General features: G+C 40.3%; 2 protein-coding genes and 1 long non-coding RNA gene across 3 annotated transcripts in view; 1 reads left to right on the top strand and 2 right to left on the bottom strand.

The window, feature by feature from the left end:
- Positions 1–4,290: 4,290 nt before the first annotated feature.
- PSMA7 (proteasome 20S subunit alpha 7) lies at positions 4,291–13,209 on the bottom strand. Its single transcript, XM_073309173.1, has 7 exons — positions 13,008–13,209; positions 9,780–9,906; positions 8,334–8,458; positions 6,576–6,698; positions 5,544–5,663; positions 4,856–4,918; positions 4,291–4,515 (listed from the first exon to the last, which is right to left on the bottom strand). The coding sequence occupies exons 1-7, from the start codon at positions 13,101–13,103 to the stop codon at positions 4,423–4,425; spliced, it is 747 nt and encodes a 248-aa protein (XP_073165274.1). The 5' UTR covers positions 13,104–13,209; the 3' UTR covers positions 4,291–4,422.
- A 317-nt stretch (positions 13,210–13,526) lies between these two features.
- The window catches only part of SS18L1 (SS18L1 subunit of BAF chromatin remodeling complex), a 34,445-nt gene continuing 27,186 nt past the window's right edge, over positions 13,527–20,785 (top strand). Inside the window, exons 1-2 of the mRNA XM_073309172.1 lie at positions 13,527–13,915; positions 20,471–20,547. Coding sequence (XP_073165273.1) covers positions 13,847–13,915; positions 20,471–20,547 — 146 coding nt within the window. The 5' untranslated portion in view covers positions 13,527–13,846. The remainder of the gene's footprint in view (positions 13,916–20,470; positions 20,548–20,785) is intronic.
- The window catches only part of LOC140896958 (uncharacterized), a 32,784-nt gene continuing 28,797 nt past the window's right edge, over positions 16,799–20,785 (bottom strand). Inside the window, exon 9 of the long non-coding RNA XR_012154651.1 lies at positions 16,799–19,619. This is a non-coding gene — a long non-coding RNA (uncharacterized lncRNA). The remainder of the gene's footprint in view (positions 19,620–20,785) is intronic.

Genomic DNA, 20,785 nt, shown 5'->3' with positions numbered 1-20,785 from the left:
ATTGCAGCAAAGCCATCCAGTATATCCTACACATTTCCCAGGGTCACTACCCTTGATAGCAGCAGCTCAGTGATTGCGTTGGCTACTTGGATCACAGCAGCCCCACAGTAGATTTGCCCACTCCAAATTGATTCCCGACTGACCGGTAGCTGTCTGGCGTTGCAAGCTTCCAGAGGGCTATTGCCACTCGCTTCTCAGCTGTGAGGGCTACTCTCATCTTGGTATTCTTGCGCTTCAGGGCAGGGAAAGCAAGTCACAAAGTTCCATGAAAGTGCCCTTATGCAAGTGAAAGTTTTGCAGCCACTGGGAATCATCCCAGACCCGCAACACTATGCGGTCCCACCAGTCTCTGCTTGTTTCCCCGGGAATCAGAGTTCCACGGCATGAACCTGCCCCATTACCACCATGACGTCCAAATTGACAGAGCCCGTGCTTTGAGAGAAGTCTGTGTCCATGTCCTCATCACTATCATGATCACGCTGTCATTGCCTCCTCACCTGCTTTTGCAGGTTCTGCACATACTGCAGGATAATGCACGAGATGTTTGTAATGCTCAGAACAGCAGTGGTGAACTGAGCGGGCTCCATGGCACCAGGAGAGCAGAGTTGCAGTGGAAGCGGTGGAGGACGATGACAGTTAGCAGTCCTACTGCACCGTCTGCTGACAGCAGTATGGCGTCTGCACGGAAAAAAGGCACGAAACATTTGTCTGCTGTTGCTTTCACAGAGGGAAACGCGACTGACAACATGTACCCCAAACCACCCGTGACAATGTGTTTGCCCCATCAAGCATTGGGAGCTTAACCCAGAATTCCAGTGGGCAGCGGAGATTGCAGGAACTGTGGGATAGCTACCCACAGTGCAACGCTCTGAAAGTAGACGCTAGCCACGGTACTGTGGATGCACTCTGCTGACTTAATGCGCTTAGTGTGGACATACGCAATCGACTGTATAAAATCGATTTCTAAAAATCAACTTCTATAAGATTGCCCTAATTTCATAGTATAGACATACCCTTAGAGAAGTCCAGCCTTCTTGCTTCAGGATGATAAAAAGAAGTAGAGACAGGCTGTTTCAGTTGAGGTTGATACTGAGACTGCTGCTTCTTGTTTGGGGAAGTATAGATGCCTAATGCTAACGGGTTGCTTGGTAAAAAGGGTGCAAGCAAACAATGTTTTTTTTAATATAGCTAAATGGATATGTATCAATCTAGGAACAAAGGCTGCAGGCCATCCTTACATGATGGGAGACTATCCTGGGAAACAGCGACTCTGAAGGAGATTTGGTGGCTGTGGTGGATAATAAGCTGAACGTAAATTCCCAGTGTGATGCTGCAGTCAAAAGAGTTAACATGATCCTAGCATGCTAAAAAGGGGAATCTCGAGTTAGGAGTGGAGAGGTTAGTTTGCCTCTGTCTTTGGCACAGGTGTGATTACTGCTGGAATACTGTGTCTAGTTCTGGTGTCCATAATTCAAGAAGGATGTTAATAAATCGGAGAAGGACCAGGAAAGAGCCTGAGAATGATTAAAAGATTAGAAAACCTGATTTATGGGGATAATTAGTAGTTCCCAAACTGTAGAACGTTGGATGGGGTTGCAGCGATTCTTAGTGTGTGGAGGATACCATTTTGCTCTGCAGTGTGACCTCAAATGTATGGTGAGTGCAAGATCACAATGCATGAAGGTCTCCATTTAGCTCTACAAAATGGCGTCCTCCATGCTGTTCGGGGCCCCGGGAGGATATAATTCATTCAAATGGGGTTGTGCTGGCAAAAAGTTTGGGAACCCTAAGATAGACTCAAGGAGCGCAATCTATTCAGCTAGCTTAACAAACAGGAAGGTTAAGGGATGACTTGATTACAGTCTGTAAGTGCTTATATGCAGAGCAACTATTTAATAATGGGCTCTTCAGTCTAGCAGAGGAAGGTCTAACACAATCCAATGGCTGGAAGTTGAAGCTAGACATCAGTTAATCAACCTTCACCCTCTAAGCTGAGGAAGCGGAGAGGTTAGCTGGAGCCTCTCACTGCTGATTGTCTTTCAGTGACACAGAGAGGTATTTTTTTCATAAAACGGTTTGTATTGAAATATAGAGCCCTTTCACTTGTGCAGGCAACAGCAATCACAGGTACCCTGCAAAGGATTTTTTTTTTTTACTTTTCTTTTGAAGGAGACATTGGTGTGGGGAAGTGGGTTAAGAACCAAAGCGTTTTGCTTGTGTTTCTACCGTAGCCAGATCAAGAATTTCAAGTTTGCTCTGTGCTAGTTTTCTGAACAACCTTGGGGAAACTCTTAAACCATTGTTGTGAGCTGTAAGGGGTAGTTTACAAAGAAACTTGCAGATTTTAACTATTAGCTTCCTGAAACATGATGATTTTGCTGTAAATCCAGTTTTGGACACCGTAGCATTAAGGGGCTAGTCAATTTAGCTAAGGTCAGTAACAAACCAGCCTTAGCTAATGTGAATTTAATCACTTTTTTTACTCCAAGCTGAATGTTCACAGTCTTGCACAAAAACAATGTAATGGGTTTCAAGTCACATTATTTTGGTGGAAGTTTGCAGACCAACCCTAACACTAATTGAATGAGTGGGGTGTTGAATCTTTAATGCAAGTTTCCTTTATCTGAAGTGTTAGTCACAGGGGTAGGATTCTCTACCTGCTCTGTTGCCTTTGTGTTATTAGACTTTGCACAGGGCGTGGAGATTGGCTCTGCAGCCCTGGTGGTGGGGATTCCCCCAGCAAGCAGAGATGGTTGGTGGTACCAGGGGGCAGTTGCAATATCTTGCACCAGGAATGTCCAGCTGGTGCGTAACTTCTTGAAGGCTGACTTGAAAATAAAAACAAATGAAGTTTTTTAAAGTACATTTTAGGCCTTCTTTGTGTCAAAGGAACAAGCCTCACTTCCCCCTCCCTTAGCAAATAGTGTTGTTAAAGGTGTCCTGCAGAGAACTTAAGTTTTCATTCCATACTCCTACAAGTTGACTACACAATGCGTTGCAGGATCTTAAGATAAGCTGCATTTTATGATCAATGTAAAAAGACAGTTCTCTAGTCCCTCCACCTCCATATTTGAGGCTGCTCTCACTTGTTTTCTTCTTTCTTCATCTAAACTGCTACTCCCTATTGCATTGTGGAGGGAGAGGAGTTTTATTTTCCAAATACAAATGCTATTGTTCCTAATTCAGAACTCATTTGTTCATTTGCCATTAAAACAATGATGACTTCTAGACTCAATTGTGTAGTGCATTGTTATGAAGTGTTTGAATTCTTCTGAAAACATGCTCTATTAAGACAGAACTGAAAGTAGACTGATAACTCGTCTTATTAGTGTGATGTTCCATCTTCCTATTCTTTCAAGAGTACAGGTGACAGGAGTATATCAATATAGCTGTTCTCCTCTCTGAAATAAAATACATCACATTATATCATTTTTAAGGACACAGCTTTCAGAAGGGCAGAAGATAAAGCTGAGCTGAGCCTGTACAAGAATGGAAAAAGTAGACTCTCAGAATGAAAAGCTGAACAGACTCTATGAATGCTGCTGGAACTACGGTGGGAATAAACAGGAGAGAGAGTAGTAAGAAACTACAGGAAAATCACAGCTCCCTTTCAGGAGGAGAGACTGGCGTTAAGTGACTGAGAATCAATCTCTGGAAAATGGGACAGTTTTATGCTTGTTGTTGCATCAGCTGCAAAAAACTTTTGCAGCTATTTAAATACAGAAAGTGGATTTATAGACTAATAGCAACCTAACAGGCAGTTCAAGGTAGTAGTTTGTTTACTCCAAGTCACATTCAGATAAATAGAATTTGCATTATTTCAAAATGAGTGTCCAGTGCACCCCCTGAGCTAGCTCTAGCATGTTACACGCTTTCACAACATTGAAGTGTGATGGTACCTGCTCTGCTGATAGCCCAGAGTTGTTTTTATTATAGAAATGACTTTGTCAAATCTGACTTCTAATCCAGATTACCAGGCCTGAGGAACTTCTGTAAAATTAAAAGCATTGTCAAATGAGAAAAAGAATCACTGAGTTGGGCCTGTCTGTTATGGCTTTACAATTATGCTACGAGAGAGCAATTTAGGATCATAAGCAAGCCAGGTTGCAGGAGTGATAGTGGGAAATATTCTTGTTCAATAATTATCAGTGGCAAGGTTCAATAAATAAGAATGGTGTGAATATACCTTCGTGTCCTTTAATAGATTACTAGCACTCTTTTGTAACCAGCTGCATAAGCCTAGTTTAAAATCCAAGGAACAAGTAGATTTATTTAAATAAAAAGCTTAAAAAAAATCAGTAGGTTTATTTTATGTCTCAGAGGGGCACAGTACGTGTGAGTCAATGGAACGCCTACATCTCTGTACAGAATAACCCATGATCTGAATTAAAAACAAGCAGCTATGCCATTTGATTTCATTCATCATGATGTTTTCTTCTGTTTTTTCTTTTCATTCTCTTCCTTTTCTTTTTCAATTTCAGCAACATACTTCTCAATTTCTTCAGGACTTAAAATCTTAAAAACAAACAAAAGAGACCATAGGTGACCCTTAAGATACCAACAGAGACTTTATTTGAATGTGAAAGATCTACTTCTGATAAGAAAATTAAATCCATACTGTAATATTGTGCAGGGGCGAGGATCTATCTGCAAGCAAACACAAAGGCAAAAGAAGCTTCCAAAACTACAAGGCACGTTGAGAGTATTTGTATTAGTTAGAAATACAATTCTGCAACTGCCCTGAAATGCAGAACTGCTGTAGAAGTCAATGGGAATTCTACATGGAGAGCAGTAGAGAAACAGCAATCAGAGGAGCAGTGAAGGTGAACAATATTATTAAAACGACAACAGTTACCTTGAGCGGCTGATCTCTTCTCATAACGGCCAGCTCTATGTTTTTCCCACCTGACTGTACAACCTGAAGTAGCCAAAGAGTTGAAAGGTTTAGAATGAGAAATTCTATTCCATATATCAATTCTGATTAAGTCTCCCTAAGAGAGTCACTGATGGGAACTTTACATTTCTCTTTCCATTAGCTCAGAGCTGCATATTTCATTACAAATATTAGCACTGCAAAATAATAAGCTTCTTTAGTCTACTGAACTGTACTCCACCTCAGTGCATAGATTATGTACACTTGCACCAATTAGAAGTTCCTTCAGAAGTCCGAGGGACTATGAGTTGTAGGGTTATTCGTTCAGTTCTAAGTGCATACAACCGAACACAAGGAATAAGCTAGTGCACATGGCTTAAGTATGTTCAGAATGAATATGTGCGCCAATATCCAAAGCTTAAGTCTGATTTTTAAAAAATTATTCTTCACAAGAAAACTGGTAGATTCTTACGCAGTCCTGGTAAAAATCGGTTGTTTAGGAAGTGTTTTGTAGCTCAATCTACAGCTCAGTATCTAGTGCCCTCAGACTAGAATGGAGAATATCATTTTTGATAAATTCTAGAAGTTATGGTGAATGAACTGGATAGACTTGAGAAACAGCAGCCTACACACACAGGAAACCATCAGCAGGTTGTTGAATCAGACTCACTTCAAGAAGAGCCTTGATGACAAGTTTAATGGTCAGATCATCTGTTTCAATGGCTTCATCAGTATAGTTTTTCTCCAGGAATTCACGCACAGACTTGGCTCCTCTCCCAATGGCATTAGCCTAGAATAATTGCAGAAAATGGTAGATACAAGTTTGGGGGGATTTAATACTTTTTAAAGTACACTTCATAGAGAAAATACAAACAGAAAACTATGCAAATACCCAACAGACTGCATACCCTGTTGTGTGTATAATGATCGCAAGACTGGATTAATAACCATTCAGAAGATTCAACAGCCTACTTGATAGTATCATTGCCACTCACCCACGTTAAAAAACAAGCGAAGCCAAGATCACTATTAAAAAAGGGGGCTGGAAGATACTTCACCACCACCACATAAGCATGTGTGTGTTTTCAGGAGGATGGGGTAAGATTTCCAAAGTAAAGTTTTATTCTGTGTGCTGCTAGCCCTACTAAATTTTGGTCACTACTTTTAAGTCTAAACTTTAATGGGGGGGAGGAATATGAAAATCAAGTATTTTTACATATTAAAGTGGGCATAAACATGCACAGTATGTAGTTGGTGCTAAACTTTGTTATTTTACCAAAGTGTGATGATTTTTGCTGACATTTTCAGGCAGAAGATAAAAAACTTACAATTCACATAGTATCACAGATGAGACACCTATTAGATATGGAGTATTCAAACTTTTCTGTCCCTTGACCACATTTTAACAGACATTCTGTTTCTGTCTAATGGACGTATTCTCTCCCATTCACAGTTGGGCAGACCACCTCCATCCTATTTGTAATCACCTGACATCTACAGTATTATATTTGTTGCTGTCTTAGAACATTTTTGCAACGGACAAGCTAGCACCATGTCAACAGACAGCTCTCCACTGGCTCTCAGACACACAGTATAAGAACTACCAAGTCCATCTCCCAGCAAGATATGATCTCCCCAGAGGATAAATTAGCTGCTGAATGACATTTCATTTAATCTCAGCCAGGAGACAGAGTCAACTCACCTTCCAAGCATGGTAAGTGCCAGAAGGGTCAGTCTGATAGAGCCTGGGAGTTCCATCGAAGTCAAATCCCACAATAAGTGCAGAAATCCCAAAAGGTCTGCGGCCATTACTTTGAGTATATCGCTGATGAGAATCAAGACAGAGCTTATTTCAGAAACTTCTCTAAAAAGCATATGGATTTCTAAACTAGTAATTGTATAAAAGTTGCATAAAAAGACAGTTTATCGTAAGTATTTCCTATAATTTGTTACTGGGACCTTTTCTACCCTTGTTGAGGTTTCAAGATAATATTTGCTTGTACTGCAGGTCACCCATAAACTAAAGCAGGTAAGAGGATGGTTCCAAAATAATAGCCTTTCTTAGATACTTCTGAATTAACTATTACCACATTAAAAAAAAAAAATCATTGTTCTTGTTTCATGTTAAAATATTCAGAGGTATCTAGGAATGTACCTTGTGTAAATTGATTAGCAGATGTGATGGTCACAGAGAGAATGCAAAAAAAAAAAAAAAAAGCAGCTTTACTAATATGTATTGACATGACTTAGAAGACCCATTAAAAAAACCCCAAAAGACATGGAGGTGAAGCTGAAACATGCTGATTCTTACAGAACAGTAACTTTTGTGTTAAGTCCAATAGCTGCCAAGATCCCAAGTCTCTCAGAATTTAGATACTTTGTGATGAGAAACAGCCTACTCCACAGCTAGTGTTGCTTCACTATGTTACAAAGAGCACCCACATTCCATTTCCGTCAGTACAGAGGCCCAATCCTGCTTTCTTGCCCAATTATTTTGGCAGGAATTTGGGCCACAGGTAAAGTTTTTAAAATATTTGAATTACTTGTGGCACCTTAGAGACTAACAAATTTATTTGAGCATAAGCTTTCGTGAGCAACAGATCACTTCCATCGGATGCATTCCACTGAATGCATCTGATGAAGTGATCTGTAGCTCACGAAAGCTTATGCTCAAATAAATTTGTTCGTCTCTAAGGTGCCACAAGTCCTCCTTTTCTTTTTGTGAATACAGACTAACACTGCTGCTACTCTGAAACCTAAAATATTTGCGTATCTGTCAGAATGAAAAATAATTACACGTGAGATTATTCCCTTGCGGTAAAATAAGTCTAAAATAAACTTTCATAGAAAGAATGTAAACATGTTTTGCCTTTCTGATATGTAAGAGCTTACACTAAAGATGGACCATGCATAAACTGGACTCTTACTAAATAGTGGAGATCAGAGTTTAATGCATTACGAAGAGATTAAATAAAAAATGCACCATGGAATATACTACTTGTCCATTTTGAAACTGTATTTAATTTTAAATTTAATAATACTCTAGGAATTTTAATGTATTTTGTAAGTGTCTTAATAATGAGGTCTCACAACAGTGTTCTGCTAGTAAATCTTGGCAAGCAGGAGAAACCAATCTATGTGAATTAAAGATTGCAGATCAGCATGTTTCTACTGTTAATACATAATACGAGAAGTGCAATAATGCTGTCCCAATGAGCACAAATTAACTTTCTGGATTTGCCCATCTTTGGGAGAAACCAATGACAACCGTTTCTCCCCTTTGCCTGAAGCTAAAGTAGTAATATCCAACGAAGAGATTCTGCTCTGTTATCCTGGGTTTTCACTAGTGTAACAGCAGAATTTGGACCAAAGTCAGCTTTTATTTACTCACTGATTCTCTGGCACCATACTGTATTTTTGCAATGAATGGAGAAACAGTACAGAGAGTTGTCCAATATACCTGTTTCAGGCTTGCGATGTAACGTGTGATGTATTCCACGGTGACAGGATCCTCCACAGTAAGTCTATGGCTTTGACACTCCACACGAGCCCTATTTATAACTATTCTGGCATCCGCTGTGAGCCCTGCAATGATAATATAATTCACTATGTGCTCAAATGTGTATTTAGCACCAGATAGATAAATAAGATAGACAGTCCTGCCCGAAAGGGGCTCATAATCTACATTCAGACAAGATGGATGGGTAACAAAAAGGGGACATGGGTCACGATGACAAGATCATGTCGTTACTTAGGCTTGTCATGAAGGTACAGTAATTTCTGAGTAGCTAAGATGTGAAACCAAAGTTTAATTTTAGTTTTTATTTTTCATGCTTGTGAATTAGAGACAAATGCTCGAACAAGTGTCCAGAAGATTTGTTAGCAAACTATCAGTAGTCCAACTAGTAACAGTTTAGCAAAATGTCTGTCCTCAAAAAGATTTCTGCTATATATACTGTAAAGATTGCTTATATACTGTACTGCCTCATAATGAGCACAGGTGACAGATCCAAATTAATCTTGTCCAGTCCTCTTGGTTAGAGGTAAAGTTTGATGCTACTGTTGCCCTAATAGGTATATAGGATTAAGAACTGTAAAAGTTAGTTTGCAAGTATGACAGATGTGTCTAAATCTAAAGACGAATACCTTGGCCTACAGATTTGGATATCTGTACTAAGAGTAATAATTTACAACTGTATAGTATTTTAGAACAGTTGTGTTACTAACAACTTTCATTGTCCAAGATGAGTTATGAAAAATAAGCAGCATAAGTAATGACAAGTCAAAATTCTTTCATTGTCAGTGTAAGTCAATTAAGTCACTTTCAAGTTCTTAGTGTTGCAAGGTTAGAGCGTTAATCATTGTAGGCAGAGCCATTCATTTAAAATGAGTCTTTTTAATTCTGAACTTTGGTTTTATAATAGCTTGTAAAATTTAACCTTGGTCGGATTCAAATGGGGAGAGTTCCTTTAATTTAGCCTGCTAATATACATTATGTCCATTTTATGGATGATCAAATAATGTTTACTTTATCTCCATTTGTTCCTCGCTCCTCACAATGCACACTTCTGCCAAAGCTGGAATTAAAATACAGGAATTCCCAGTTTTCACCCTCATGTTTAATCCATTGCATCACACAAGCTCCTAACATAAGGATATTTTCCTCATTAAATTGCTGGTTCTATAGAATTACCCTTTAGGCATTCTTATTCAAAGGAAATAAGTAAACAACTAAATATAATCCCTCCTCTTCTCCTCTCCACCAATTGCCCAAAGGAACTTGATTTTCACCATTCATAAACCCTATCCAGTATAGCAATGCTCCAATAACTACCTTTTAATTCCAAAGCCTGTTCCCGGCTTACTAGAGGAGTATTTAATAGTTCAACTGTCAGAAACTGCATACCTGCAAAAGCCATGCAGACATTGTCATCAAGGGCACAGATCTTCCTCACAGTTCTTTCATCTTGAAGTTTTGCCATAGATTTCTTTTCCACACCAAGAACAACAATCTCTTTTCCTCGTACTCCAACCTTCAATGCATTCAAAACCAATGACAGTTAAGATACACCCAACAGACCTCTGATAGGTATAGACTTTTCTTGAAATGACTACAAAAGTATTAATTCCATTTGAAGCTTCAAATGCTTTGCTCCATGTTGTAGTCTACAACAAATTGGAAATTAACTGATATTAGACAAAAAAAGAACAGGAGTACTTGTGGCACCTTAGAGACTAACAAATTTATTTGAGCATAAGCTTTCATGGGCTACAGCCCACTTCATCGGATACACAGAATGGAACATATAGTAAAAAGATATGAAAAGGTGGAGTAAGAGGCTAATTAATTAAGATGAGTTATTATCAGCAGGAGAAAAAAAACTTTTGTAGTGATAATCAACATGGCCCATTTAGACAGTTGACAAGAAGGTGTGAGGATACTTAACATGGGGAAATAGATTCAATAGGTGTAATGACCCAGCCACTTCCAGCCTCAGATTATATAAAACAGCAGAAATTGGCAAGCGTGAGGCTTTATCATGAATATGCCACAGAATAATTCTCTGAGCATACATTAGTGTTTGTAATGTAGTTGCATCTTTATACTTAATTCCAAGATGAATTAAGAACACTGTTGCTGCCGTAACTGAGTATTTGTTACGGTAGTAAGTCAGAGCCAAATACAAGCTGTTGCTCCTCAGGTCCAAAACATACTAAGATTGTTGCATAGTCCATGGTCCTAAGCATAAATGCAGCTCATCCCTACGTTGCTTCTTCTATATACCAAACTCTTAGATCATCCTGTGCACTCCTTCCCCCACCCCCCCTTTCCCAAAGTTAGGAAAACAGGCTTTTTTTTTAAACCCATATTCCCACTGCTTTTCATACAGGGGACTGGAAAATTTGGTTCTTTCTTAGCAGTCTGATTTATGATGTTTCAGTAGATCTTGCAACGTTACCATATTACAGATTATCGCGTAACGAGAGCTGCAGCCAAGATTACATTGGACACTTCCACATTCTCATTACTTTCTGAAATTCTCCTTTGGGCTTGAAGTTTGTTATGCTCTTCCCAAATGCAAATATTTTGGAAAGTGATCAAAATTGTCCAGCTGTTTTGTTATTGCTGAGTTAAAGAGATGCACAGTTTTTCAGTGTTGTCTTTTGCTAAACAATAACCCACACAGTTAGAAAACTACATTCAGTAATTAAAAACTCACTTCTGTAAACCCAGTGGGACAATTCTACACCTGAATCACTGTTGCCCTAAACTTTGTAAAGTGGCAACATTTTGCACCCACTTTACACTGGTGTAAATAGCTATACAAGGTTCAGTGTTCTGGTGAATCAGGCCTTCCATTTTTTTTCTATTGCTGTCACCCTGAACAATTTTACACCCTGCACCTTTTCCCCAGATACAAGGCTACCCAGCTAGTTCAATCTTGTAGAAAATAGCATGTAGCCAAAAAGGCATGCAGCAGCTGTCAGAACTCATTCCTCCACACACCATTTGCCTCAATGACTTGTAATGACTTACTGGTTTGGGGCTCAACTTTGTAGTAGTATCACTGCCAGATACAACTATTCAATAAAATATGTATTTAATACATATTTTATGTATTTAAAATAAGTTTGTCATCAGATAATTTTTTAGATACAGATTATCTACTTTACAGGTGCATTACAGATAAGGGCTTTTTTGGTAAAGTGCCAAACACACCTATGTCACTGTATAGGTTAGTATTATACACTTGGGCACAAACAAACTCATTTGGGATTCATTTTTAAAAGCATTTAAAAGCAAAAGAATGTCTATTTCATAATTTCCAGTTTGCAAACAGACACCACCATCAACTTGCATTTACACAGCACTTCATGTTTTCAAGCAGCATGGACACTCAATCATTGTGAAGTAGGCATTATCCCCATCTTGCAAGTGAGGAAATGGAATCAGGGATGTTTATGTGCCCAAGGCCCCATAGCAAGTAAGCAGCACAGAAAGAAAAATTCATGACACCATGCTTTGAAGTGTCCCTAGCCTGTTTGCCAGAAGCTGGGAATGGGTGACGAGGGATACTCGAGGATTACCTGTTCTGTTCATTCCCTCTGAAGCACCTGGCATTGACCACTGTCCAAAGACAGGATACTGGGCTAGATGACCTTTCATCTGACCCGGTATGGCCATTCTTACGTTCTAGAAGATCTTTGCTCCCAACTCCCAAGAGCAATCTTCTAGTAACTTGCCATATACAATGGGCTCCTGCAGACTTTATGCTGGCAAATTCCCATTAGACGTCAGTAGTTTTATTATTATTGGAGCAAGGTTAGACCCTGTGCTCTGGCGTGGAGAGATTTTACTGACTGGATAGTAGATCATTTCAATTATATTCAATTTTCTTCCCAAGATGAGGAATTTTGTTTCTATTATATTTAGAACTCCAGCATTTTTTTAAAGCTCTCTCCTTCAGAGAGCTACAGCCAAAGGGGCTCTGCCTAGTGGGCTTTAGTACACAGACCAGCCCACACTACACACGCTATGGCAGTGTCAGACACCCCCCCGGGAGGCCAGCTCAGTCCAGCTTTCTCTAGTGGGAGACAGGGAGCTGCAGAGTCTCAAAGGCCAAACGGTAGCTGGTCACCCAGCTCCTAGGTGTGCCAGTGTCCTGGGGAAAGAGTTATGGGGCGGGGGCTTCCCAAGACAATGGGCTCTGATCGCAGGAGCTTCCTGTCCTGTCATACATCGCCCGCCCGCCCGGGGGTGCGCCCACCACATGCAACCACTGCCAGGCGTGTTCTCCCCACTACTGCCCCAATTCCCCCCACACCTCCAGACATCCCCATATCTCCCCCTCCCCCCCCTCAGGCCCCTCTATAGCGCCCAGCCCCTTCCCCCCCCAGGCCCCCCTACAGCGCCCAGCCCCCCCATCTCCCCCTCCCCTCAGGCCCCCACTACTGCCCCCGGCCCCTTCTCCGCACCACCCATCCCTCAGGTACCCCCATCTCTCCACAGACCCCCCCCGCTCGAGCCCTGCCCGCGGGCGCCCCCTCCACGCTCGCCCCGCGGCCCTCGGAGCGGCGGCCATTCCCCGAGGCGAGGCGGCGCGGCCCAGCCCCGGCCCCGGCCTTGACTCACCGCCGTGGAGCCCTTCTTCACCGCCTCCTGCGCGTACTCCACCTGGAAGAGGTGGCCGTCCGGCGAGAAGACGGTGATGGCCCGATCGTAGCTCATGACTCCGGCCCACCGCTTCCCCGGGGCCCGCCGAGCTGCCCAGACCGGAACCAGCCGCCTCCCTCCCTCCGCTCAAAACAGCACACTCATCCCCCGCCCTGCCGCGCGCGCCGCTTCCGGAGCCGCGCCGTGCGCGCCGCACGCCGAAGGCGGCCCTTGCGCCAAATGTGTAGGCGGATCTCCATCCTGACGTACGTCCTTGGCAGGAGGATCGCAGGCAACTCGGAATGCCAGGCGTCTTGGCTACGCCGTTGGCGTACCAAGTTGCTGTCAGCCTCCCCTACGCATTTGACGTATGCACTAGGCTGATCGTGGGGTCTGTTTCCCCCCACGCGCTTGGCGTACCCTGCTTCTTTTCCTACGCACTTGACGCACTCGGCCGCTGTTGGCAAAGGCAGAAAGATGCTGTTCGCCTGCGACAGGAAACCCAGCAGCAGGGATGCACCATGTGCAGATAAAAGGGGAGGAGGGGAAGAGGGGGGGACAACTCGGTTGCCTTTACTCCTCCTCCCCAAATCTCAGCAACTGGCTCCCCACCTTGCTTTGGGATCAGGGCGAGGGTGGTGCATGCAGGCTCGTGGTGCAGTGCCCCTGGCTCATTGCAGGGCACAGATTGTACCATCTGCGCTGGCTCCCCTCCCCATGCACTGCGGAGAATCTTTGCACAGCAATAGCAGCCAGATAATAACAATATTATTAGAGCCTAGGAGCAATATATTATAGACACATTAAAAAACCCCACCATGTCGGTTGCCTTTGCTTCTGCTCGCCCGAGAGGCAAAGGGGAGGTCACCCAGCAAACTATCCAGAAGGTAAAAAAGCATGCTTTTATACAGACAAGAAATGTTATTTATATATCCCCTCTGTGGTGCTGTGGCTGGGGAAGGAGGCTTAATTCTAAAGTGATCATGAAAACTAGTGAATTTGCAAGGGTTGGGAAGATGGACAGCTGGAGGGGGGAGTAGGAGGAGGAACAAAGCAAAGGTGTTCAGATCACTGCAAAAACAGAGAAGGGAAGCAGCCAGAGAAGGATCTGCAGAATAGAAAATTCACTGCATATTATCTTTCGTGATTGCAAAGAAAAAAAATGCCAGGGATAAATTGCAAGCAGGGATCTGCACATTTTGGACCGCATATAAGCTCTTAACAAAAAAAAAAATGTCTCAGTGAATTGACAAGTTTTTTTTTTTTTTTTAATGGTTGCAGGATTTTAATCTTTTAAAATATGGAGGGAGGTACTGAAGTGTTGCAATAAAGATGCTCATTGCCATCCTCCAAAGGTTTTTTATTAGGAATTGTAGTTGTTCATGTATAATGTTTAGCAGGTAAAGGTTTTAAAGGATTTCTCTGCGGACTCAGCCTGGGTTTCGTCTGGAGGCCAAAGCTGAGGGTACCGACTTTGGAAGTTATGATGGGTGTTTGTAAGAAAATAACAGAAGGGTGGGGAGATACATACTTACCCTCACTAACCTGCCACCTGCCTGGGATGAGATACTGGTGATATAACTGTAAATAATGGAAGAGGTGTGGAGATGTCAATATAGAACATGTCTGTGCCCTCGGTCTGGTTTACTTAAACAGTACCTGTAATTTCTAGTTCCACTGTGTATTTTATGTCATGCTTTGCTCTGCTTTAGAAATGCTGGCTGTGCAGGAGTTTGTCTAGTCAGTGCAGTGGAACTAAGGAATAAAGGTCTAATATGGCTCATTTGTAAATTATAATGGTGAACACACTCACGCACAAAAGATGTCAGAGCTAAGAGAGTAATCAGTTGCTCATCAGCATTTCTTCCAGAGCCAAGCGATCATCTGTTGTCAGTTTTATGAATTATAGGGGAATTAATCTCAATGGAGGATGATCAAAGTACGGGAGAATTAAGGCAAGACAAACTACCTTAAAGAGAGTTAAGAGCCTGGTGTACATCTGTAAATACCAGGAGATTCAATCTGAAATTCATCCCCTTGTGTCTTTGTCTTGCCGCACATGTGATATTGGGATCACATCCACTTACTTTTAAATGCTGAAATATTTAGGCACTAGCGGTTAAGGATGGAGTTTTATCCTTAACTCTGGATGTTTGTGTATTTAAGATAGACTTTCACAATTCATTTAATGTAGTCCTTTTAAAATGACTTTTGATTAATTTCCATGAAAAAGGACAATTAAAGAATTTTCATAATTCTCTCAATTTTCAAAGCATTGATATCTTGGAACTGAAATCTATTTTGTTTCAAATATAAAAAATACTCCCTCTATCAGGTACACTCAATGACCTGTTACTTTAGGATTGCTCATGTATGCTGAGCTGTTGAATTGTTCATGAATGTGGAACAATTTTCTTTTTCAAAAAGCACTGAAGTTTTTGTCTGGAAACAAGCACATAAATAACTCCATGGGCTTTATAATCATAGATTAGAAGTCGGGGTCAAAACTAATTGTGGGACACTAACTTTAGGAATCCACAACAGTGTTCTCTTTAGGAGCCAAAATTGTATACCAGTTAAATAAAAAAAAATTCACAAAAATGCACAATTTTTACTTGTATGTTTAAATACATAAGCAACTAATTTTCATCATACATGTTACTAACTCAATTTCAATGGCTCCTTCAAAGCCTTTACTATTCCAATACTACATTACTTACACAAAACTTTCTTTGAAGAAAGTGAGACTTTTTGAACCACTAGGATTGCAGAATTGGTGATTGTGTACCTAGCATTAGCTCATGAGCAAGGCTGGGCATTGACGTTAACCCTATATGTACTCCCGTGCAGCTGAGATCAGAACCTTGTCCTTTTTTATGTAGTAACTGTCAGGACACTAGAACTATTCCCTATTCTTTTTGCAATGAGCAAAATGGATTTAAATTTATTATCGCACACAAAGAACCCTTTTATTAGTGCAGCAAGCTTTTAATGTATCACCGGAGTGCCAGTACTGGATATGAACACACATCCATAGATGAGACTTGATCTCTAAGCCTGCTTTCCTAGATGTGAGTTTGCTATCAGCTGAGACATTTATTAGTGATACTTTAAAAGGTTTTCTCGCATCCTATAAGATAAGTAATGTTTTTCGGTAAAGTAACCCTCTCCATGCTGCTCTGCAGAACTCTGTTTTCTATTTTCCACCAATTCTGCACTGGGAATTTCTGCATCATGAATGCAGAATATGAAACAAAGAGCTTCACTGTGAATCAGACAGGAGTATTTTGCTCATAAAGATTCTGTGCCAAATCCAGGTTCCCGTGTGTGCATAAGTGCATACTAGAAAACGTAAAGGAGAAATGTGGATCATGTCTGCCATGACTCTGACTGCTCCCATTACCTTCCGGGAGGTAGGTACACCCTGAAGGTCTGCCACATCAGGATACAACAGAACCTCCATTCCTCAGACCCTTCATGACAGGAGTCACAGAGGGATGTTGCGAACCCTAGCAGGCAGGGTATGTGATCTGCAAGTACGCCCCCATGCCTAGTAATGACACACTCCTACGACACACCCCTTCTGTCTGCACAAATACAGAAGCCAAAGAAATCTTGAGCTGTGTGTGGGGTTGCTGTTGGCTAGAAGACAGGAATATGATAATACTGCTGTTGCCAATTTTTCCATGTTTGGTCCTTTGGCTGTATGTAAATTTGTCAAGAATGATCCCTTAAATAGAACATGCAGCTATATGGATGAATTAATACTAACTTTGTGTGGAAAATATTTAATGAATGTTTCACATTTCCTGATAAAGTAAATTTAAAAACACAGGCACAATCATGCAAGCACTTACTATCAGTACTTACAACCATGCACATCTTTATGATTGACTTTAATGGGACTAATCACAGTAGTATAGACTATGCCTGATAAGTAAGGTGCAGATCCTTAAAGGTATTTAGGTGCCTAACTTCCATTAATTTCAATGGCAGTTAGGTGACTAAATACTTTGAGGATCTCGGTCTAAGTTGTTTGCTGGATCAGGCCCTAATTTTGTAAATATTGTTTTCTTTACTCTTTTATCTCGCCATTTTTTCATTTGTAGAAAGTTCACCACAAATTATCAAGGAAATAATAAAAAATATTATAGCAGACCTTAAACTCAGTAAGAAATTGGTTTCAGAGAAGCAGCCGTGTTAGTCTGTATTCGCAAGAATAAGAAATTGGTGGAGACCAAAATAATTCTGTCTTTGAAACCATTTTACAATAAGCAAAATGTGAATTTTAGGCAGTGTAGGTTGTATGATGAAATGCTCTCTCTTGCATTTTGCCCAGGAACACTAATTTTTTGGAAACAAGTTAACCACTCTAGAACTTGCTTAAGGCATAGACTAGTCAATTGAAGCTTTTGATCTATTCTACTGCCATGCATCATCTCACTGGTGCATGGTTACTCAAAATTTTTCTCTATCTCAGAACAGAACTACTTTAAAGAGCAAAAACACACTGAGTGATGTAATTCTCATGTGAATGCAGTTTCAATCTAGTCAGTGATGCAGATTTCAAATTGTGCTTCTTCAAGTGCAGTATGCTTCACATGCTAGCTTCTTAATTTGTTGTACTGCAGGGCTGGATAGTCTGAAATTATTTTATGTGAACTTAATCTCTGTAAAAGTATGTTTACTGTCTGACGATACAGTTCCATGGATATTTTTTAAAGATATTTTAGAATTAGATGCAGATATTTAGTGGAGAAACTGCCTCTGCCTGGCAACAATCTATCTGGCGTTAAGGACTACAAAGTAAACCCATTGATTCTGCAGTGTTGTATACTTTAGCTAAATCCTCTCAAAATATATATGCCTATAAATGTACTATAAAAATGCACAGCAAATGGCTCAACAAAGATATGGATGAAGCTGTATTATGGCCAAACTTCTCTAAAATCCAGCACATAACTTTTAATTAGAACAGAACCATCTGATGGCTTGTTGCCCATTTAAAACAACTATCATCAGACTTATAACTACTTTACTAGCATGTAAGATTTTTTAACAGCCTCCACAGTGGGTAGCTATAAAGGCTGTATTATTGGCCCTATCAAAGCTTTTTACTCAGGTTCAGAGGTTTGAGATAAAGGAGATGAATTTATTTGATTAAAATGGTTATTAACCCACTCTTTGCTGTGATGATGGGCAGGGCTTATGTTTCCAATAAATGGAAAAGGAAAGATCCATATTTCAGAATAGACCCTTTAAAAATTGTACATAACTGGCAGGGGAATTACAGTTTTCCCGATGTTGTTGTAGAAGGATCAATTTGGGAATCATTGTGTGAAATGTGTTCCTGAGGGAGAAATACTTGGAGAAAATACATAGCTCAACTCAGACATATTTTGTAAGACTATTAAAAAAGCATGCATATGAACCAATGGATTTGAGATGCATGGCAAAGGGAGCTCATATAACTCATGGTCCCAATACTAAACAGAGGTTCTCATGGCTGTTCCATAAGTATTGTATCTTGCAGACCTCTTGTGTACAAATAGGTTACTCATTGTAGCAGAAGTTACTTCACTTGCTGTGCTGCATTGCAGCAAGCCTGCTCCATGGCCTATGGAACATGCAAAGGCGTTTTGGAGATGGGGTGGAATGAGGTGTGAGACCATACAGAGATACTCTGAAAGCTGCCTAGACTTGTACCCTGGCTGATGTGCAGTTTTTTGGGAATCTAGCAGTTATGTCTCCTCTAGACCAGGAGTAGCTGCTCTTAGGTGGTTACTTTTGAAAGGGCTCTGAAGTGAACGTTTTCATGTATATATGTTTCATATCCCAGATCAAGGGAATTGCATATTCAGATAAAAGGACCTCCCCTCATTTATTAAACTGGGGCCTCCTGAGCTAATTGTGACAGATTGCACAGTTTGCAGCTGCAGGCTATAAGGATCAGATGGGGATCAGTCAGTGGGTCTACTTGGTTTAAAAGCCATGGGGTGCCCCATGGCCCAATTACACAGCCCTTTGTGAAGTATCTATTTGGCGATCCTTTGTGGCTTAAAGAACAGTGAGGCACACGGCAAACACCTTGGGAGTTTTCTGTGCCTGCAGACTTGTTAGCCTGCCCCCATCATCTATGAAACATAGATTTATATGCAAATACCAGGAGGTTGAGGTTTTATAACTGTCATATCTGTCAGGTTTCATTTCTTGCATTTTGTAATTGTTACTAAATGCAAGAAAGGAAACTTCCCAAACTCAACAAAAAATGTAAAAATTTAAATATGTTCTTGTGACACTCCTATATAGGATTCTCAGATATGGAGCTGGTGTTTGGCACTAAATACAGTATATGCTGGGAGGGTTCAATGCTCCCTTTACCTGTAGAGTCCTGACTCCTCCCATGGTATCTACATATCTGCCTTTTTCCATATCTTATAGAAGGATCCAGAGTAGCCTCAGGGATTGCTACTGTTCAAGAATCTTTCTGGCAAACTGTAACAATATGTCTTAGTGGGCTCACATGGATGTACAACTTATGTTCTGCTCATCTTTAAGAGATAATGGAAATGCATTCATAAGGCAATGGTCCTGGAATGCAAAAGAGACATGGCATAAAAAGATTAATGTTGCAATTTGTTTATATTCATGTGTGTATTTTTAAATCAAACATCCAACATATTTTATACTGTAAGCTTTTGGGGCAGGGACTGTTTACTATATGTTTGTACAGTACCTAGCACAATAGGGACCTCACCTGTTTGAGCCCTCGTAGTTCCACCACAATATTAATGTTAAGTAATAATAATCACTACCTAAAATACAGAAATAGTATTGACATATTTATTCTTTACAGTATTAACTACCAATGAGATATAAGCCTATAGTACAACTTTTGTGAGCTGTAATTTTATGGAAACATGTTTTAAGTAGTATAAGATGTATCATCTTTCATTTCTGATTTTTCCTCCATTTAAAATGAACTCAAATTGTAAAATTTTGTGGGTTGTGTTTAGTGAACCTTTCATAAAAATTGTACTCTGAAACCAGAGCAATGCACTGAGTATTTTAATAAGGAAGTTTTGTATCTTTTTGGTCATATTTTTCTGTTCTGTTATTTCTGTTCAGGCATAAGATATAATAGTTACAGACTAAGATTAACACAAAATGGACTCCCCCCTCAGGAGTTTATTTTATAGTAATGTTCAATAAGTAAATTTGACTTTGGGGAGTAGTTGGAAGTTTTGATTCCATATTAATATTCCTGTTCCAGTCTAGGAACTTCATAAATACCTGGAGGCAACAGACATGCACAAAGAACCATCAAGCTAAGACCGAGTGAAAGCGGAATATCACAGAAGGAAGAAACATATAGCAGAACTTGGTGTGTTTTTAGTCTTATCGCATAGTAACAAGTATTTTGATCATTTTTTTTTATCCAGATGCTAGATGAAAATCACCACTTAATACAGTGTATTATGGACTATCAGAGCAAAGGCAAAACAGCAGAATGTACTCAGTGAGTATTATTTACTTTGGAATATTTTGGATATTATTCCTGTTCTTACAACAAAGTGCAAGAAGAATACTCTGAATAGTGTTGCACAACTGCCACTGGCAAGAGTACATGGAGTGCTAATTTTCTAAGATTTACCATGTGTCAACAAGTATAAATTATTCTTGGGACATAGTATTTTTTTTCATCTTGGATATTTTAAGCAATGTAGTTGTACAAAATATCAGGAGCAATAATATAT

This window comes from Lepidochelys kempii, chromosome 13 (assembly GCF_965140265.1).
Source record: "Lepidochelys kempii isolate rLepKem1 chromosome 13, rLepKem1.hap2, whole genome shotgun sequence".
Classification (NCBI taxonomy): Eukaryota; Metazoa; Chordata; order Testudines; family Cheloniidae; genus Lepidochelys; species Lepidochelys kempii.
Note: the sequence above shows the minus strand (reverse complement) of the source record. Positions and strands in the feature narration are given on the sequence as shown.